The 21,635-nt window shown below is 44.6% G+C and overlaps 2 protein-coding genes across 2 annotated transcripts in view; both read left to right on the forward strand.

Moving 5' to 3' along the window:
- Positions 1 to 3,062: 3,062 nt before the first annotated feature.
- On the forward strand, positions 3,063 to 4,961 carry LOC108575847 (myosin regulatory light chain sqh). The gene is made up of 4 exons (XM_017938755.1): positions 3,063 to 3,123; positions 4,027 to 4,228; positions 4,288 to 4,501; positions 4,585 to 4,961. The coding sequence occupies exons 2-4, from the start codon at positions 4,039 to 4,041 to the stop codon at positions 4,703 to 4,705; spliced, it is 525 nt and encodes a 174-aa protein (XP_017794244.1). The 5' UTR covers positions 3,063 to 3,123; positions 4,027 to 4,038; the 3' UTR covers positions 4,706 to 4,961.
- Positions 4,962 to 5,801: 840 nt separating this feature from the next.
- Positions 5,802 to 21,635, forward strand: part of LOC108575882 — a 31,264-nt gene continuing 15,430 nt past the window's right edge. The window contains exons 1-3 of the mRNA XM_017938800.1: positions 5,802 to 6,395; positions 18,141 to 18,210; positions 19,526 to 19,971. Of these exons, the coding sequence (XP_017794289.1) occupies positions 19,544 to 19,971 (428 nt within the window). The 5' untranslated portion in view covers positions 5,802 to 6,395; positions 18,141 to 18,210; positions 19,526 to 19,543. The remainder of the gene's footprint in view (positions 6,396 to 18,140; positions 18,211 to 19,525; positions 19,972 to 21,635) is intronic.

Here is a 21,635-nt window from a genome sequence, read left to right on the forward strand (position 1 = left end):
TTCAAAAATTCTCGTATAAATTCCGAAAATAGATTATTAATTACGGTAAACTACTGAGACGGTTTAATTTAGGGTGGGCATAGTGCACTCGTTCCAAATCATCTCACAATATACAATAATAAATCAACTAACTACTTAACATGCAATTCATGCAAATTCCTTGGATGGTAAATTATTAGTAAACAAAATTCAATATCAGAGAAAATATATGAAAAATTTAAAATTAATTTCAATTGCTGGAAGAAAAGTACATATTGATTGTTATGCTGTAACGAAAAAGCAACCTCTCAAAGTCATTTCAATATCCTATTCGACAAGTCTGAAGAACAACGATGACTAAAATTCAAATGTTTATTTCCCTAAACCTTCAAAATAATTTCGAAATATTTTATTCGAAGCGGAGTATTCCAAGTCAGTATCGATAATTGAAGAAATTATTTGATTGTATTTAAAAGAACCGAAAGGAGAATATTTAAAGTCTGATATTAAATGTCTAGCAAGTACCAGTAATTGGTAAAATGATTTATATTTGTTTTAAAAGGAAAATTTCTAATAGGTATTAGTTAAAATGAATTGTTATTCAGTCTATTGTATTGAAATTCTAATTGATTCTAATGTATACAAGTGTTACAAGAAGGCTGAGTGTGTACAGGGTGGACACTGACTCTAGTATTTACTAAAATTCAAAAATTCTCGTATAAATTCCGAAAATAGATTATTAATTACGGTAAACTACTGAGACGGTTTAATTAAGGGTGGGCATGGTGCTGCTTTAGTTTGAAATGATTTATAAACACATAATTAACAGAGGAAAAACCGTGAAACGGCAAAACGTCTACATTCTAATTGTTATAACATGTAAACAGAACTTTAAATTTAGTGTAAACAGAAAAAATATATAATACAATTTATTTCACGGTATTGCAACAAATAAACGTTGAATCAATATTTAATTCGTATAAAAACAATTATTTAACGTAATAATTTTACCTTCACTATGGCTATTTTAAATTTACGACCAAGGGTCAACCTGATTTCTAATCCTTACGAACTTTAAATTCAGTCTAAACTGAGAAAATATATAATACAATTTATTTCACGGTATTGCAACAAATAAACGTTGAATCAATATTTAATTCGTATAAAAACAATTATTTAACGTAATAATTTTACCTTCACTATGGCTATTTTTAATCTACGACCACAGGTCAACCTGATTTCTAATCCTTACGAACTTTAAATTCAGTCTAAACTGAGAAAATATATAATACAATTTATTTCATGGTATTGCAACAAACAAACGTTGAATAGATTCTTAATTCGTATAGAAACATTTATTTAAAATAATAATTTCACCTTCACTATGGCTATTTTAAATTTACGACCAAGGGTCAACCTGATTTTTAATCCTCCGAACTTGATTTCACAACGAGAAAGTAATAAGATCGTTGAAACGTACTTATTTGTCAAAGAAACTTGCAAAAATGTATAAATAATAATATGTAATGTTTTAACAAATTTTTGGAAGTATAAATTAATAATAAAATTGTGAAAATTAATAAATTATACGTTATTATAACATTAATAGAATTATGACTAAACCGAAGTTCGAAGTCGAGTATTTAAAGTCTGATATTACGTGCCTAGCGAGTGCCGGTAATTGTTAAAATTTGTTTAATAATTAGTAATAGAAATTCTAATTGATTCTAATGTATACAAGTGTTACAAGAAGGCTGAGTATGTACAGGGTAGACATAGGCTAGCTAGTAGCCCCCGACCACTCTATTCACATCTCACAACCTTCAGGTCAAAATACGCCGCGAAGTATCTATGGCCCAGTATAAAGGGTGAATAAGTTGGCGGGACATCGTCAGGTCCTTATATACCTGCGGTACCCTCTCCCCAAAGTCATTAGCAAAATCGTCGGTTAGGTCAGGCGGGAAATTTTCGCGGGAGATTTTCGTTATCGTAACACGGTATAATTTATCAATTTTCGCAATTTCGTTATAAATTTATACTTCCGACAATTTGTTATAACATTGCATATTACAATTTATACGTTTTTACAATATTCTTCAATGGAAACATACGTTTTAGCGTTCTCGTTACTTACTCGTGGTTAAATTAATTTCGTAGGGATTAAAAATCAGGTTGACCTGTGGTCGTAGATTAAAAATAACCATAGTACAGCTAAATTTATCGTGTTAAATAATTCTTTCTACACGAATCAAAAATGTATTCAACGTTTGCTTGTTATAATATCGTGAAATGAATTATTTGTGCAGTTCTAAAATTCCAGATGAAAAAAAGTAAAATTAAAGAAATTATATTTTTCTATTATGATTTGTCGAGCCGTGAAATCTCCGACTGCGAGCGAGATAACATGGGCGCAGCAATGACGCAGACCTAGGCGTAGGACCATCTATACTGTCACTTGTAGAATCCAAACTTACTGACTCTTGTAGAGAATTTACTGTATTTTTTTGTTTCTTAAGATTTCAGCGATGATACACATCTTGGTATAGCTGTACTTGATGAATTTTCAGTAAACCTGATTACGAAACGAACGAAAACTATATCGGGTTCTCTCATTGCCTTATAAGGCAACGATTTCTCTGTCAGCAGCTTGCTCCAACTATGGTACACACAATGACGTATCCTTTCGAGGGTGAACCATCGCATCTTCGTGATGTACTGCAAATCGTGAAATTTTTCCTGCGTCCTATTAATTAGCGCACTGGTTGTTGTAAAATGTTTCATAGAAATATCATAGAATGGACTCCAATAGAATATTAGAGGGATCAAGGTCTCACGTTTTAAAAGGCATTTGCTACACTCGAATTCTGATTTGTACCACGGGACGCGGATTGGAAATATGTATTAGGGCAAAAATCGATCACCATAGAAACTACTTTTTTTCTTGATTGCAACGTGGCCTAATTTTCGGATATGTCTAGAAAAGGCTCGTGCAGTGGATACGCGATCCTTCACCAGATGGCGCTACATACCCGGGTGTGGTGAATAACCATAGAGTGACGCGTAACGTGAGTCACAGTGGTGCACGAGTATCTGTATCGTTCTGTTTCTCGTGATTTTCCTCGTTTAGAAGCCAGTGTAAATCAGGTTAGTAAAAACTTGTTTCCTTTTACGTTTGAATACGAAACCTTTTGGTTATCGATATACGCATATAGGGACGATCTGAAAAATGTGAAATATTTGACAGCAGTCCTTTTACTTATAAGGGCAGCCATTGTTATTGTGCCGTCGCTTCGAATGGTGTGCATAGTGCATACTGCATATTAATGTCGTTAATTTCTTTAATTTAACGAACGTATTTTTGTGTCGTTTGTTATTTAGAAACGACGATATTAGCGATGAAATAATTTTATGCAGGTCTCAACTGTTTAGATTAAATGTTTACGAGAAAGTCAAATATAGCCTGTACGAATATAGCCGGGGCGAAAATTCTGAAACAAAGAGCTGTAAAGTAAAAGTTTACAGCTAAATTTGAGTCAGCGACAGACTTAGAAATACAAAAGTAATAACATTAAAAAAAGAGCGTTACGCACTATTAAAGTAGTATTATTCACGTGTACGACAGATATTAATGTTCTATCAATTTTTGTATTAATATTTTGCTGTGCAATTCAAGTTCAATTTTATGCTCGTACGAACAAGTATTTTTACGTAGATATCTATAGACGTAAAGTGTAATGTCCTCTTTATTGAACCGTCGTGCAGACGATCTTATTTTTATCCTGATTTTCCCTGCGTTCAGATTTCTTATATTAACTGTTCAAAAATAAATAATAACTCGATAATAATGATCTTAGTAAGTAGATGCGTTTAGTGTTTACCTTTACTAAATGCTATTCTTTACTAATAATCGAATCTACATAACCTCTGCATCATCTGTAACGTTATTTATGATAACAATTGTAAATCAACAAGTGTGGAAAAAGTATAAAAAAATAATAAGTAAGTTAGTTAAAAAATCATCAAGTTCTTTGTTGCTTGCAATTCTAGAGAATATTAAAGATGTCTTCGCGCAAAACGGCCGGACGTCGTGCAACGACCAAAAAGCGGGCACAGCGTGCAACATCGAATGTCTTCGCGATGTTCGATCAAGCCCAAATTGCAGAATTTAAGGAAGCTTTCAACATGATCGACCAGAATCACGACGGTTTCATCGATAAAGAAGATCTTCACGACATGCTCGCTTCGCTAGGTAAACGATTACTTACCATACATAAGTAAAAATGAAAATAACATTCTTATACTTTTCAGGCAAAAATCCTACCGACGACTACTTGGAAGGAATGATGAACGAGGCACCGGGACCAATTAATTTTACAATGTTTTTAACTTTATTTGGCGAAAGACTTCAAGGTACAGATCCGGAGGATGTGATTAAAAACGCATTCGGTTGCTTCGACGAAGAAAACACGGGACACATAAACGAAGAACGCCTTCGGGAATTGCTTACGACAATGGGAGACAGGTAATTTTTATATCCGGTGCAACATTCCTTGCTCTTCGATCGAAGCAAGCAAGAGATTGATCTTTGCCTTCTTTCTGCAAAAGGTTTACGGATGACGACGTTGACGAAATGTATCGCGAGGCACCAATCAAGGGATCGATGTTCGATTACATAGAATTTACAAGAATTTTAAAGCACGGAGCTAAAGACAAGGATGAACAGTGAAAAACCTCTAATCATTTGTTTTCTGTATTTGTGTGATTGAGCGTGAAAAACGCTTTTATATGGTTGCAATTGTAAAGTTTGAAATATTACTTGTATTTTGTACATCCTCTATTAATGAGTATAACTGAAAATCTAGGATTTACATTATTTTTTGAGAAACTGCCTTATCTCTAAGTCCTAAATATGTAAGCCCGGAAACCTTACAAGCATTTGCCGTATTTATTTGCAAGTACATATAATTGTTCGTACAGCAAGCCACACGAAAGAAAACGAAGAGAAAAGAAAGTTGATTCATATATCTCGATACAAGTTACAATCACTGTAAAATCGATTAAAACTAAATATGTAATATATATATATTATATACTACATTAACATGTAGTTGTTAAAGAGTTGGCATTTATATTTTAATATAATAATGTATTATATATATATATATATCAAAAACATGCAGTCTATCTTTACATCCACTCTGTTCAACTTTCACATCCAACAAAAATAAAAATGTATTTTTCATATTTGAAGTACTATAACCTAGCACAACATGGTACAATACGAACGAGTTACTACTTGGTTTAAATAAGACAACGTTAAAAATAGTAAACTCGAAGAACAAAGCATTTCACCGATACGTTATTACCTACTGTCACTAAACGAAATAAGAAAAGAGAAGATTAACAAAGTTCGTAGAATTCGTTGAATTAAAGGAAAGTTGCAGAAAAAAATTTTTAGATTCGGCACGTGTAGACGACGAGTGAGTAACGAAAATATTTACCTAGCTGCCTGAAAAAGAGCGCGAGAAATGGGAGAAAGCTGAATCGATATATTTTGAAAGATTTCGAAAGAGAAAGAAACATCCTCTGTAGTAAAATTGAAGGAAGAGATTTCGATAGCTTGCAGTCACGATCATTCCGCGTCTGCGCGTTGGCGTTTATGTACAGTATATACGGAATAAAGTCTCACGAAGCCGCAGTATCATTTGCACTGGTGCGAGTGTGGGGTTCGCTTCGTCTCTTCGCATCGTTACTGTTGCCGCTCGTGGTGGCCTCTCCTGTCGCGTCCCTTTTGCTCAGTGGTTGTTCCATCCAAGTAAATAGCGAGAAAGAAAAAGCAGCTGAATACGCGTGGTCGAGAGTGTGCTCGGGGGTATCGGCTGAACGCCGATCTCCTCTCGAAACGAACCGAATTATCGGTAACGTCGTTCTACGATCCACCGACTGGTCGATGCGGTGTGTTTACTATTTGGTGAATGTTAAGAGTGAGCCGCGGTGTCTCGTGCAATCTTGTTCATCCCTGTGAGTGAAACTTGTCGAAAAATTCAAAGAACGGGGGAAGAGAGATGAGACGAGAGACAGAGGCAGAAGCTGCCAGCCGCGAATTGGGTTACGTCCCGTTCGCCTGGCAACGATATATGACGCAACGGCCACCCTTCGTTCGTACCAACGATCCTCGTGATCTTTCCGTGCCGCTATAATTCTGCAACACAGGACTTTTGAGCCTCGGTGTCGATACACACGCGAAAAGGGAACGCGTGTTTCATGCGAACAGCTATCATCCCCGCCCCGTCAACTCGATTGCGCAGCTAGTTTTGGAGGTTAGCCGATCACGATTAAGAAACTTCAACGAAAGCGACACCCACAGAGCCAGCCGGATCAGCTGTTTCCCCAGGACGACCTTTCGACTACCCTTGGTGAGTGTGCTCTCTTCTCGAATCTTCCTCGTGCCTCGGTCCAACGCATTTGTTTCGATTCTTCGCAACACCTGCATTAAACCGACCGTCTAATCGCTCCGATAATATCCACCGACGACGGTGTACATTTTTCCGTATCGTTTTTTCTCGTCGACCAATTTACGCGTTAAGTTTTTCACGCGCGTACATCGAAACTAGAATATAATGGCGGAAATTGAACGTTATTAAATACGACTACAGGCTCTCTCGGTGCTGTTATTTTAATATCGTGTAAAATGGAAAGAATAAATAACGGTGCGGCGAGAAACATATACAGCACGTGACTATAGACGAGATCGCTGTCAAAAGGAGTAACACGCTGCGTCGTCGCCATAGAAAGACTCCTTTATTTCTAGACGGTAATTACTAAAGGACGACACTCAATGGTACTCGCTCACGTCTCGAAGCGTCTGCAAAGAGAATTTTTTGTCACGTTAAAATACTGCTGCCAGGGGACGGTGCGATGAGTTTTATTGAATCACGTATAAAAAGATAACCGTGCATGTTGCATATACTCAGTGTAATACGATCCAACGCTCGAACTGATCGTAGCACTTTGATATTGCATAACGTGCTCATACACAAGTGCATAAGAACATTAATACAAAAGCGTAACGAGTCTTGAAACTGGGCGAATTTCATTCGCGTCGTTCGTCGACCAACTTTCACGAGCTTACTCTACTCTGTTTACTTATCGTAATAAGGAAGTCGAAACTTTTTACGTCGCGAATTCTAACTTCACTCGGAAAAAATTCCAACAATCTCGCATTTTCTCCAGAAAAATAAAAAATACACGCAAGTTCGATCGGAAAATCATTTTTGCTGGGATTATAGAGAAACCAGGTTTCAGCTAAAATGCACAGAGATGGAAGCAGTATTATCAAGCTAATTACATCCGAGTCAGGGACGTCTCTAATACGCAGCCATGTTTTCAAACAGGTTGTTCCAGATACTAGTAGGTAATACGTTAAATCTGTTACGTGATTTCGCGTTCTGTGTCGCGAATCCCTGTTTCTTTTCGTGTCACGTTGCTTGCTCTCGTCGCGGACACTTAAAACGCGGACATCTGTTCGACACGGCTAATGGATTTATAAAATTGATCACCTTGTTGCGTAATATTGTCTAACATCTCGGTCGGCGTAAAGGTAACTCGCGCGTCGCTCGATACGAGTAGGATGGAAAAGAAATTTCGCGTGTCGGTAATTGTATTTAGGATTTTAATCGGTACTTTACAAGGGAGAAACGCGGAGAGAAATATGCAGGCACACGCAGTGCAGTCAGCAACACGAGATACATAGTAGCGAAAGTGGAAATCCTTTTAAAATCCTCTTTTAAATGTTCGCCAGATTATTCTGAGAAACCTTACGCGACGCAACGTCACGTTTTCAACGATATCAGCGTAATCCTGACTCGAGGCAGATAATTAATATAAAATTACGTTACGTCTGCAAAGTTTCTCTCTCGAGAAGAAGAATATGCAATAATCGCGCGTTGATCGTAGGAATAGGAGTTAGGGGTCTGTGACAACTGTGCCAGATTACACGTGAACAAAAGCCACTCGTCGAAGATGCTCTCTATTGGATCGAAGCCGGTCCAACGTGCTCGAAGAGGAGCGGTAAATAAGCGTTCTCGATGGCCGATGTTATCCGGTATCCTGGTATCAAAGGCGTCAATCGGTGGAACCGCGACGTATTATTTACGTTATCTGTTTCGTCCGGCGCGGACGCTTAATAATCGTTGACCGTGTTTAGGTCACCTCGTTTGCTCGTCTAGAGCACCTCTCTTAGTTACAATTTAAGCCACGCCACTTTGAGACCGTTGTTCGAACGAAACTGTGCTCCTCGAGCGAACGCCACTTTCTCCACGCCTCGCGATAACACCTGCGAACGCGAATTGACATTTGTTGGGGAAATTGGTGTCTCTAGATCGACGTGAAAATTTGCTCGCGAGATACGTAAGTCTGGCACGAGCTAATTTAGTCCGGGTGTAGAGGAGCGTGGACGTACCAGAAGCATGTTCTCCAAAACGCGTTGGACGGATGTCTAGCGGTGATTGAATCTCGAGCCAAAATATCCGGGTCAGCCGTTCTAAAGTGCGAGTAGGTTAAAGTTTGGTGTGTCACGAGGCCGTCTAGACGACGTTGGGCAAACGCGAATGATTCCAAGATATCTCGTGCTGCTGACGAAACGGATGGCAATAAAATGTGTGGCGAGTTACCGGCGACGGGGGTGCTTTCCGTTTCGATAACGAAAGCGGTCGGAGGCATAAAGGGAGGATGGGAGAAGCCTAGCCTCGAGTAGGATGAACGACGCCGATTCTAGCGCGGGGTTACGTTTCCCCGCGCGCAGGCGTCGTATCGATTTCTTCCATTGCCTTTGCCTTTGCTTTACCGTTGCCGTTCCCGTGCGTGCGGTATATACTACAGGCGGCCTCTTCCGTCTAAGCTAAGGACGGTCACTATTGCGAGGGATGCACCCGGTAGCCTTGGCGAGACGACGCGCGATTTCTCATTCGTCATATCTCGCTTCAATCCCCCTTGCGTTTCTCCGTTGCAAAGTTGAGTCGGCGTGGAAGAGATACCGGTAGGGAACAGTTGGGCCAGATGAATCTGGTGCAACTGTTTCTATTTAGAATCCCTGTCTGGTGGACCATATGGTGGAAGATAGGTATACGCGATGTTAAATCTGTGCAAAGGTATTGAGCCGCAAATCGTGCCGCACCTGTCCGCGGCCGGATCGAACGGCAGTTTTCGAGGGTGCAGTGACAATGAAATTCGATAGTCTCGGATGACGTATAGGTTGGATCGGTTGTGTTGCACGGGTCAGCGACGTTGCGACAATGGCCAGAACAGCCGGACTATCCCATAGTCTAGGAGGAGTAGAGTGTGCACGTATAACAGGGAAGTGGTAGGGAAAAGTGTGCCGATCTTTGTGTTAAGTGCTTGAAATTCGATGCATCCTGTGCCCATCCCTCTCGTCTCGTAGACGTGCACCGTGTCGTTGCCCCTGTTGCCTCTGTACTACTCGTCGTTTACTTTCATTAACTGCTAATCCTCGCTTCGATACGGAACCATCGGCTATTTCGAGCGGCGCGCAGCTTTTTTCGCTCCACGGCGCGAGACCTTTCAAGTTTGCCGATAAAACTTCACTTCCTCCTTTCGATCGCGTACCTTACAGCCGTTGGAACGCGTATTCCACTGACCTTCCGCATATTACTCTTCGTTAATGCAGAGAGATGAATCACGCGTAATGCTGCGTATCGATAGCTATAGAGAGCGACCTTGCTCCGGAAGAGATACGGGAGATTATCGTTGATTAACGGAAAGACGAACGTGACTGGCCGCAATTGCGGCATGCAATAAGCCCGTGGAATTAGCGGAGAACGTAGGCCGCGGTCAAAATTAGACGGAAAAGCGAGTAAAGCGACGTGCACGCGGATGACGCGCGTTACATAAGCCGCCGCGTAGACGGAAGCGAGCGACGCAGAGGAGTAATCGTACGAAACGATTTCGATGGCTCGATAATGAAAGAGAACAAAGGAACGAGGGGGGAAGGCACTTGAGGCGCACGGTAGTCGGCCGGTGCTGGAAGGTATCTCGTTGATAACTCGGGAGGAAAGAAGCGAGAGAGGGTTGAAAGCGAAAGAAAATAAGAGCGCGTTCGAGCAATGCCGTACACATGCATACGTCGAATTTGAAACGCGGACGTCCATCATTCGCCGGTACGTTCTAATTCTGGCGAATGACTTAACTCCACGGCGATGTATGTATGTTACCATTCGTGTACCTACGTGGGTGCACGTTGTGTACTCATTTTGCGTCGTAGCTCGCCGTTTTCCTTCTGCCGCGTCTGTATCGATCAAAATGTTCGCCCTTGACGAGAAAGATCCGCAACACGTTAGATCTCGGCTCCGTTGTCCACCGCTTCCCGGTCGACGCCGAACGACGACGCTCATCGCCATGCCAAACTTTCCCCCCACCCTCTCCCGAGATCCTTTCGTCACCTATGTTTACCTATGTGTATATTTTCGAATGTATTTGCGGATTAGGAATTGGAATGGGAAGAAGGTGGGATTTCGCGGCCCTTTTCCCGCAACGGCGCTGCATCCAGAGTGGTGTATAGATAGAACCGTAGCTATGGGAAGCACGCGGTGCCCGTACGCTTCCGCAACCGTAAATTAGGCGTCGCGAGAAGTGAATTAAATCGTTGGACTAACCACGGCAAGTACACTCTCGCGGTAATTCGATACACCGATAACGTCCCGGTGACACGAGTAATTGCGCGGCGGAAATGTCCAACAGAGAAGAAAAAGAAACGCGTAGAATGTCGACGGGGGACGAGATGGATTTCTTTTCTTTCTTTTTATGTAAGCGCGCCAAGTGAAGCGAAGGATCGCGTCGCTGCGTCGTCGATCTTTCCCCCTTTCTTTTTCTCAAGGCGAAAGAAACGCAACGACGGAATTCCCAGTTTTTTCCGCTCGTGTGTTTGTCGCGCGCAACATTTTTTTTTTCCTACTCGAAGACCTTGCGATCTAGATAAGACGTCGCCGGCCTTGAATAAACTCCATTTTTCCTCGTTACCAACCGAAACACACGCGCTATCGAAGGAGCCTCGAGAGCGATAAAGACGTGGTTAAAGCGAGCGCGCTTTAACAAGGATAGTACGTAGGACGGTTGAGGAAATTGTCTCGGTGCGCTGACCCACGTTCGCCGCTCGATCGAAATAACTTTGCCCCGCGCAGCTTCCTGGAATCATCGAAACTCGCCTCCGCGCTATCGCCGCCTCTCCGCGACATTTTCTCAACCCTTTGCCTTCTAACGTCCAGCCAGGGCTAGGTGATCGAGATTACGCGAGCCAAACTATCCAACTCCTCGAGATTTTCATCTTTTAAAACCCGAATTGTACTCTAATTGGAATCAGACTTGCAAATGGAAATTACCGCGACATTTTTAACGAATTAATTGAATCGCAAATTGAATCGTAAAAAGCAGCAAACTTGGCGTGTCTTTGCGTTGGACGCGAAAGTTGACGTGTCCTTTAATTGAATAGCGCTTCTCGCGAGGGGTCGTGTCCATGAGCGTCTCGGGTCGTTCTTTTCCTCCGGTCGACGATTCTCGAAGGTTCGCAGTACCGCTTGCTTTCCTTCCTTCGAGCGGCAACCTGCAATTTGTACGAGTCCATCATCGGTGCACGATGATTACGCTCTCCCGTTCGCTTTTTTTCAAACTTTCCTTTCGGCCGGGCCGCGACTTATGAATGGGCTCCGCGTGTATTCTTCTCGCAATTATTCCGTTACGAGTACGCGATGACTCACGCCGGTTTACGCACCTTCCGTGTACGAGCTCGTACGAGCGGCACGTACGATTCACGTACGATAGCGGGTTATGAGACACGGGGACAGGGACACGATACGCTTTGAATGATCGAGCACCAGACAATGCCGTAACGCTGTCTCCTCTGTATTCCCCTCGCGTTCGGCTCCGATTATTGCCTCTGTCCTTCTCACCTTTTCTCCCGCAAATCTCTAGTTAGATAAAGAAAGTTTATTTAAAGGTTAAGGAAGACATCGGTGTCTCGTCGCACGGCGAGACGAGACTCTGTGTAAATTGCAAGCAGGAGAGGAAGTTTGCTAAGCTCGCGAGGGTCGGTTAGGTGCCCCAAGGGAAAGGAGACGTGTCTAATCGAATAAGAAGTAGGTTTCCTCGGGCTGGAAGTAAGGTTCGCGGCAGCTGGCAACGAGTTTATTGGATTACTTCACCGCGTGGCGCATCGTTGCAACTTGACCCGTCCAATTCCGACGGTTGACTTTACGCGCCTACGCTCCGTGGATATTCGACGAGCTCTGCGACCTCCGAGTAACACAGTTTATCCGCATTCCGAATGATCCCGGAGAAAGACGCTCCGGTGGTCGAGACGTTCGCGACCGGAGCCAAGCGCGAAATCGATTCGCGACGCTCGAGAATTTCGATCGAGCTCTCTGCCACGTTTCTACGTATCGGAATTCCAATACCAGAATGCCGCGGAAAGGTATGCGCGAGAGAAGAAGGGACACGTTCGACGAGAAGAGCGCAAACTACTTACAAGTATGCGGTCATTTTCTGTATTCGTTCGTCGAATGATGAAACAGTTCCACCGGTCGCTGTGCGTACTCTCCGAGGTCTTTGCCAGACAGGTGTTAAATCTGGAATACCGTGTAATGTTAAAGAGCGTAGAAAAGGTTCTGCGTCGATGACAGTTTGAAAGAATCGGTATATTTCGCCGAGCGACGTAGAAAGCGACGTAAATCGCGAGTATACGTCGCGGGAACTATTTTGCTCCGTAATTGCATTCCAGGAGGAAGGAAGGCAGGTGTGGGAAAACGGAAGAGGAAAACTTTCCGTTCGGATGTGTAAGAAGACGAAACGCGACGTAGGCAGACAACCGGTCGTGGGAAAAAAAGAGCGAGGGTCAGCGAAAATGTCGCGTGCACGCGTCATTACGCCACGGCTTCGTGGTATATACGTGTACGTCCCCGACGAATGTAATCGCGATTTACATGCCCCTTTCGCACCTGGCCCCCTCGCTCCTTCCGTTCCTTGCGGTATCCATCTGTAGAAAAACGTTTCACGAATGCCAAGCACGCGGGGGAAATCAGAGTGTCGCGTAAACGCACGCTCCTTCCTCAACGTAAAAGGAACGAAAAGAAAAAAACCTTTATGAATGATAAAGTTGTGTTCGACGGATGAAAAATAGTAACGGTGAATCTATGCAAAGGTTAGGTTAACTTCCTCGATTGCAACATTTTCTGCGAACGTTTCCGCGTTAAACGGTAAACCGTGTGCAATTCGAGTATCGTGCAAATCAAGCGCCGGAGGCAGCTGCAGGCAGATTTGAAAGAATAGCCAGATCCAGCAGGCGAGGAGTCTAAATGAGCCGGAAAGGGTGACAAGAGTTGAGGTAACGAGGCACGAGTCGATTTTCACGATAAGATGAGAGAGGGATAGTCGACGTCGTTGGTCGGACGCGCGCATCTTCCTGGTTATAATGCCAGCGGACAACGTCGGAAAGCATAGACGTTTGCTGGCACCCAACCAGCTGCCAGAACCCGTACGGGTTCATCCGTACAGGTCGACCTCGCGACACGGTACAGTGCGCCGGGTAGACTGTCTTGCGCGGATATTTCACAATTGCTCGGCAACTCAGCTCGGCAGAAGATTAATACCCGGCCTACCTCCACGCTGAAACTCTCTTAGACACGTGCAGAACCAGCTTAGGACGTTGACGATTACGACAATCGCGAAACGCTTGGATCGTATAATTAACGAGGTAGGACCTTGGCTGTAAAGAGGCCTTAATTCGGGTTCAGATAAGCAGAATCGGTCAAGAGCCGGCAGAGAGAGTCGCGAGAATTATCTTAACCTTCTTTCGCGTTTCCAACTGAGGAGAAATCGACGAAAATGTGTCGAGTTTCAATTGACATCGTTAAGGGTGAAGTTTTTTTCAATTAGGAGAACGATCGCACGAGGAAGGAATAAGAAGGGAAAGAATTTCGTTCGTTTCGCTTGGAAACGTTGCGAAACAATGCGAACTTGTAGAACTTGAACATGCGAAGTTGTATACTTCCGTATCATAGACAATTTTTCATTGTGACGAACGTTCGTAAATTTTCCGCGGCAAATTTATCCCGGCCTTTTGTCTCCTGTTACGCTAAAGAGCGTTTCTGCTCGGCGAATCTGTGCTTCCGGGATCTGTGGAGTCTCTCGCGCGGGCTTGGAACAACCCTCCGTTGTTCCTTTCCTTTCCGTGATATAAACGAGCAGAACTGTACACTCCTTGGAGCGCGGGGCACCGAATTAAATGAAATCTCGTTGTATCCCTTAACGAATCGCTCTCCCTCCCTCTCTCTCTTCCTCTGTGTACATTAGCGATCGCGTTTTACCTCTTATTCGCTACAAGGGAGAACGAAGGGTCCACCATGGCTCCCTCGGCGGCACGCGGAGGGTCGCGCTTCTGTGTGCTAAGAATCGGCTAATCCTCCGCGGTGAAAAGAGAAGAGAAAAGTAACGCGACGGAGAATCGCGACAGGAAGGCAATTTGAACGAAGCGAATTTCAGAGATTCTCCTCGATATCTAGGACGCGGTTTAGATTTGTTTTGACAGTAAGGTTCATCCGGCCGAACCTCGTGGTTCTCCCCGCCCCGTTTTATCTAAATAGAGCTGCACGCAGGCTATGTAAAACGGCACGCCGTGGGAATAAAAAAATATACGCTGCAAGGGGGTATTTTTAGACGGAAGGAACGATGAACGAGGCGAAACCTCGCCAGCCGAACCTCCTAACGACCGCGAACCTTGCCTATCGAAATAATTAATAAGCGCTTCGGCGACCTCGACGATCGATAATTATTACGTACGGTGAAATGATAAAAAGTTGCATATTAGCAGGTTCGAAGCGTAATTTGCTCTGTTACACGGGGAACTTACCAGACAGTGACTATTTGTAAAGCGGTTTCTATAGATGACCGATGGCACGGACAGCTAATTATAACGTAGACACAAGTGGTCGGTCGATAGAGAGAGAGAGAGAGAGAGAGAAAAGAACAGCGAAACATCGTGTGTTGGTTATTTGTGCAAAAACAGAATGCACAAGATAGAAATGGAAACGTAGATGCAAAAGTAGACTGATCTCTCGAGTGCATAGGGCGAGAAGAAAAAATCGGTCGAGTCAACCACGGAGAACGATATCGAATATCTAATTATCCGGGCTCTCGTTTCTCCGGTCTGCTGTCCAGAATGAACTGTCGTGCAAGCAGCGGCCACGTATACTACATATATGTATAAGCGAGTAGTAAGTACACGTACGTAAACAACACAGGTACTCGTGGGCATCCAGAGCGTAGACGTGCGCCGCGTTCGCAAAGAGATACGCGGCATCCGTAATCCTGGCGACTTAGCGTGTACCTACCCGGGGATTCTTACGCATACGAGAAGAACCGTGCTCGTATTACGGTTCGCTCGGTACTACAGTTACGTTAATACCCGTGACAGAGACACGTCGAGCATGAAGCAAAAAAAGAAAAAAGAAGCGACTTAGAAGAGCGAACGGAGCGACCAGCAAGAAAATAGACGGACGGAAATTCTAACCAATTATTACGTGCTTCTTCATCGAAGGACCAACTTGGAACGCTTGCTCCAGCTTACCAGATTCTCCTTTCCGCTATTCCTCCGCCATTAAAACGAACACGCGTCGACGGATGTTACCGGTCGAGTTCCGTTACCTTTCCCTCTTTTCACGATCACGATCTGGACGGTCGTGACATGTCTAGTAGACTCGGCGAGCCTCTTTCCTTTTTTCTCTCGTCTTCCTTCTCACAGATGCACACTTCGGCGCAAGCTGGACGGATTCTTTTCGAAAGGTTCCAACGGGCGTGCTCTCGAAACGCATCGATGGGCAACGATAAGCGACAGCGATTCAGTCGTATTAAAAGTAATCGCGATGATAATAGGCGTAAGTGGGCTGGAATAACAACGGCGATATAAAGGATAGGAGGTTTCTCGTCGTTTTAGTCTTGACGGCTGGTGGAGGGCGTAATTTCGCGAGAAGGAGAACGAGTGTTTGAAATTTATCGTCGGCCTGAGAGGCAGCGGTTTTGAATTTACGGCGAGCGAGAATCGCGCCGGGCGTTACGGTGTTCCCACAACTCGTGAGAATCATTTATTTCGCGTCCGTGTTGTCGACGAGCTCGTGTTTAACGCCAAGTTACACACCGGGGTACAATTTATACCAAACTAAATGATTCGAAACGTGAGACCGAGCAGCAAAGATACCTTCTTCCTCGAACGGAAAAACTTCCACGAGAGTAATTGTCGTTTAATTAACGAAGCATCGGTTCGGAAGCACATCTACTTTGCAACTTTTCCCCCCTTGCGATAAATAAGAGCACGGTATCTATATTTAATATGTAGTACATATCGACTTTTATTTTCCCGCTGGATGCCTCCTCGAAGACGTCTCGAGAGTTGTGGAGCTGCGGTGGCAGGAAGTCACGGTACCGGAAATCTCGTTCGATGTAACGTTACAAGTTCGTGGCCGGAAATGAACATTTTTCCGTCGCTTTTACCATCCCGATCGTGATCGGTGAATGTGGCAAAGGGAGGCATCGAAGAGTAGCGAAATTATACCGTAAGCTTTCACGCTCGCTGGCTGCCGTGCGTGCAATAATACAATTAAAGTAAACGTTAATCGCATCGTTAAGCTTGTCCGTTCGTTCTATAGCATAGAAGTTCTATAGAACTTCGGGAGCCAAATTATCCCCGTGCTTTCACCGCGGCACACATACGTTTATCGACTGACTGGTTCGAGGATTGTCGCGAATTTCTCGCACGACCGGTCACCCTAATTGCAACGCAGGTCGTGATTGGAACTTCAGATTCGACTACTATTCACGGATGACGTGAGTGGCTATACTCGTCTCTGCGTGTATTTCGACAAGCTCCTAAATAATACGATGTTCGAGGTCCAGTTTGCGAGAGGCAAATGTTATGCTAACGCAGTTCCCAACGAACGGTTCGGACAAACGCGAGAAATACATAATTTCACGTGTGGAACTAGCTACTTGAATTTTTCACCTTTCCACAGAGCTCCAATTAGGTTCGATTTGTATTAACCGCGATGGAGGATTTAACGGTGACGTGAATGAGAGAGACGTAGGACACTTTTGGTAAAAATGTTGTCGAGACGATAATTTTCTGTTGTCGCAACACTTACCACCGGAATCACTCGGAAGACGAGAGGAGTGCGCGATCGCGATCATCGCCATCGCCGGTGTGCCGTAAAACGACAGTGTCCGTGAATAGCGGGTCATGCGAATTTATCAATTTAGTGGCTCGATGCACCGAACTGAATTGAGTCGTCATGCGTCGCGAACCCGACCGGACGATCGTTCTTCTCGTAATTGCATTTGTACTTTGCTCGTTACGAATGGGTTCGCGAGTCTGTTAAGCTTTCCTCCTAAAACACTGCTACCCCGAGAGACAAAGAGCGAAAGATCCAACGGCGCGTGTTTTTGCGTAAAAACAAAGAAGGTTACCCTGTGTGCGTGGGAAGTGGCGATGGCGGGAGTCGGAAAAACGCATGGCGAAACAGTAGGTTTCTCCGGAGGGTTTGTCTGCGGAGTAGACACAGAGGTGGCCCGTTGACGGGCGGAAATCTCGAGCCGGAGAGCTTAGGCAGACGGTCGAAGGTGGGTACTTTTTTTTTTCCAAGACGCCTGCCGCGAGGAAGCTTCTATTCGATGTCGACATTCGTCTGTCGGCGGTGCAGACCCACCCGCTGTTCTAGGAGTCATTGCCCTCGCTCTATCCCGAGGTTCTCACGCGTTTTCCATACAGCCTGCGTTTCTACGTGTTTGTGTCACCTGTCTGCGAAAACAGGTGCCTATTCAACCGGCGAGATCGCTTCCTCCCTACTGCCACGCCTGCTGACGCATTGCCCATTGAAAAAGAGCGGCCAGGGTTGAACCTAGCCTACGGAGGGAGCATCTCTTTCGCTAATGGTCTTTCCCTCCCCCCTTCGCTCTGTTTCTTATTGTCGTCAGAATTCCACCGCTCGCAGCCGACACCCGGCTACGATACGCTAGAATGCATACTATCCGCGTTAAAATACCGCCAACCAAATAGACCAAATTCTAGCTGATACATATTTACACGGAATATCGCGTTTGTGTTGCAGGTAGCCCAAATGCCAGTCCAGCACGCGAGCCTTCTCAATAGCACCGTCTCGAGAGCTCCTTGGTACCGGCGTAAGTATTTCAACGATCAAATGGTCAGACTCGTTGCCCAATTCGCGTAATTGGCTCCACTCGAACAATACCTTAGATATTGATTTCGACCGAGCGTGTAATTCTAAAGTCGGGCGAAACGTCATCGGAGCATCGGAGAACGACGGCGCGGCGGCGGGTAAAGATGAAACGGAGCACGATTTGCAAACTGCGCGTGGCGGAGCACCGAGTCGATATATAGGGAGCCTATTGCACGGCGGTGTAGAAGTTTGGTAGAATGAGTATAGAATCTCCTTTTCCGCCCACTACCGATCCAAGACGAACAAACGTGTTGCACACCGTCGCGTGCGTTACCGCACTTTACCTTTCACCCCTTAATGTAATGCACCTCGGCGAGGTAGCTTGAAAATAAAATTGAACGGCAGCCGGTTGGGGAAAGCAAAAGTAGCTAAACTTGCGCTACCGTTTATAAATATTCCAGTGCTTTTTAGACCGTAGCGGTAGCTTGTATCGTTGTTATTTTCGTCGGGAGTTTTGTTTGAACGAAACGAAGCGATTCTTCGATTCACCAGATATGATCGCGTTGAAGTAGACGATACGGAAATCTGAAGTGACAAGGGACAATCGGTGAGTCACGATATCCTTCCCTACCGCATCCTTTGAGCGCGAACGGGATCCAATGTGGTCAAGCGTGAGCTAACGTCTTGGATTTCCGTCACGGTTCCCCGAGATCATCTCTCTCTCTCTCTCTCTCTCTCTCTCTCCTCTTTCTTACCTCCGATGCACATCTTTCCCTTCGTTCGTTGCCAGAAATTCGAACGCTAAAGATCCGTTTGAACTTGTTCCAAAGTGTTCTTGCTGGGAACGTGATCGTCTGCGAAACGGGGAGTTTAATCCCCCTCCGGGATAGGTTTACAAAGAACCGTTCGTTCAACCTTTTTCCACGGATGCGGGCCGCCGATGAAATTTTGATTTATGATTCGACAACAATGCCACAAAGTCCAACAGTTGCTATCGTATCCGCGGCGTTTGTACAGTTATAGAGAGAACCGACGTCGATCCGTTAGAAGAAAAGAAAGCGTTTCGTAGAGATGATCGTTGAAGCGTTAACGGGCGTTAAATCACCGCCGCTGGTGTAATTAGTTCCAATTGGTAATTCAAGCGCGGCCTCTTTCCTACGTAGCTCCACTTAACCGGATACAGTCTGTATACAGCAAATTCGCAGCGCATCGATTTCTGCGTTGCTGTTACACGCGTTGCCCCACCGATCACCTTAGTAATCGCCACTGCTTCGCTAACAGTTGCCTCGCCTTTCTTTCTTTTTTCCTCCGACCAGGTGAACGGAGGAAGGACGATGTTGTCGTACATGTTACCCACCGAAGACAAACCACCACCGGGAGACTCGAATCAGGGCAACAACTACCGCGCTAGTAAGTTGCAGAAGAGTCGAAAGGATCGGCCGCCGATCGCCACGAGGCCACCGGGCAAGGTGGTCCCCGTTTCTCCGAAAAAGTACGCCGACGCGAGCAAAACGATGATCGTCTCGACCAAGATCGAGGAGCACGCCGGGGATCGGCAGAATCCCCGTCAGGAGGAGCAGCAACACGGTGTGATAACGGAGAGCCCCAAGCACAACGGCACCGTGGTGAAGAAATCCACTTTGCACACCACCAAGGTGACCAAAGACGACAGCCTGTACAGCATCAACAGCGACGCCAGCACGGTCGGGAGCGATCGCAAGAACAAAATCTTCAACGGAGCGAAGCACACTAGTCTAAAAAGGTAAGCAAGTATCTAGAGTAGAGAGAGAGATAGAGAGTTCAAGGGTCACGTCGGGACCACCTTTCTAATTTCGTTCGCTCGCTCGCTCGCTCGCTCGCTCGCGGTCTTTAACCTCCTTCTCCTCCTCCTCCTCCACCAATCGATTCCAACTCTCCCCGAATTCTTTCCTATTTCCGGCAATTTTCGATCGTCCGTATATTTCTCCAACACCTTCAACAACTCCGGTATCGTACGTGTCGGATTATCAACAACGTTATCGTTGGAGATAAGAACATTCTTGTACCGACCGATCATTGGTCATTTTTATTCGATTCGGATAAAATTCCCTCGCGTCGCATTATTCATCGGACGAGACAAGATTGCTTCCGCGTATCGTGCAACGTTTCGCGTAAAATTCACCTGGCAGAGGTGCAAAACGCGCTCTCACGGAATGTTCGGAACGTTTAGGTGCGTGTTGGTCGATGCTCGAGCGTAGAACAGGAGAGGAAAATCGGACAGAGTGTTTCATTGTCAAGGTGGAACGTTTCGAAGCGTTGCACACGAGTTTAAAATTATCTTTTTTCTGTTTGTAATCAATTGCAGTGACGTTACGACTGCTTACGATTTCATACGAGACGTGTACTCTGTCGTTCGTAGAGAGAAAGTTGGACTAATAACTCGCATGTAAATATATTTCATTGAACGACCATTTGCTAAAGCAAACACGATCAAAGTCCCGGTGGAGCGCAGGATGCAATGCCATACCGGTTTGTAAGCCGTCTTCCACGGCACATCTCACTGATACTCCCGTGACATTTACATGTTGGGGGGTAGGTCACGGTCATTCGACGTCTTGTGGACCGTGGTTGGACAGAGCATAATGTACACAGTCCCTGTAGTCTAATAAGTTGAAAAACTTGGACGAGCGCGTTTTCCTTAAGAGTATTCTAGAGAATATCAACTCAACTATTTCAAATTTAAACTCGTCCAATCAAATTCGAGATAATTTAATTTAAGTTCAAATTCGTGCTAAAAGTTATTTACGAAGAACTTAATTCTCGAAGAATTTCATAGAAATCCAGCTGTTACACGATGAGGGAACATTGCGCGGGGATGGCTTCTCCCAACACTCTTCTTGATTAGGTGTTTGGTGAAACTGTCTAGTACTTTTAACACGAACCAACCTTCTTCTGTTAGTACAGCCGTAAAGCCGTTAAATTTAACCGAAGGTTGCACGAAGGACGAATCTGTAGTCAATTACGTCTACATTTTGCATAACAAACTGCATTAATATTGCTTGAAAAAAAAGGACCGAAAGAACGATCGACCAAACAGACAAAAAAAGTTATTATAGGACATGTTTTTTTACGACTACTTCAACGAATTGGTATCGTAGCCTGTTATCATTTTATAGGGTGAGAAGTATACGACGACGAATTCACTTTTTTGGGAACGAAATGAGAAAGTAGCGCGTAGGCGGGTGATCACGAGTCACAGTTACGTCATCGGAAACAGTTCGAGATGGTGACACAGATCGAGCGTAAGTAGAAAGGGTCTACGTGCGTTGCTGGACAGAGTGACGTTAGCATTTGCGGGATGTTTCTACGGAACCATGTGGCTCTATGTATCTTTACGTGGTATCTCCTGTGTTACCCTCTCGAGTAAAGCTTCGTTGAATAACGTAG

The sequence above is a fragment of the Habropoda laboriosa genome, unplaced genomic scaffold (genome assembly GCF_001263275.1).
Source record: "Habropoda laboriosa isolate 0110345459 unplaced genomic scaffold, ASM126327v1 scaffold243, whole genome shotgun sequence".
Lineage (NCBI taxonomy): Eukaryota > Metazoa > Arthropoda > Insecta > Hymenoptera > Apidae > Habropoda > Habropoda laboriosa.

Bases quoted from the DNA above. Each gene is read 5' to 3' on its own strand.
- LOC108575847 (XM_017938755.1), top strand. From the start codon at position 4,039: ATGTCTTCGCGCAAAACGGCCGGACGTCGTGCAACGACCAAAAAGCGG. The intron at 4,229-4,287 runs GTAAACGATTAC...TATACTTTTCAG, and splicing joins CGACATGCTCGCTTCGCTAG to GCAAAAATCCTACCGACGAC. The intron at 4,502-4,584 runs GTAATTTTTATA...TTTCTGCAAAAG, and splicing joins CTTACGACAATGGGAGACAG to GTTTACGGATGACGACGTTG.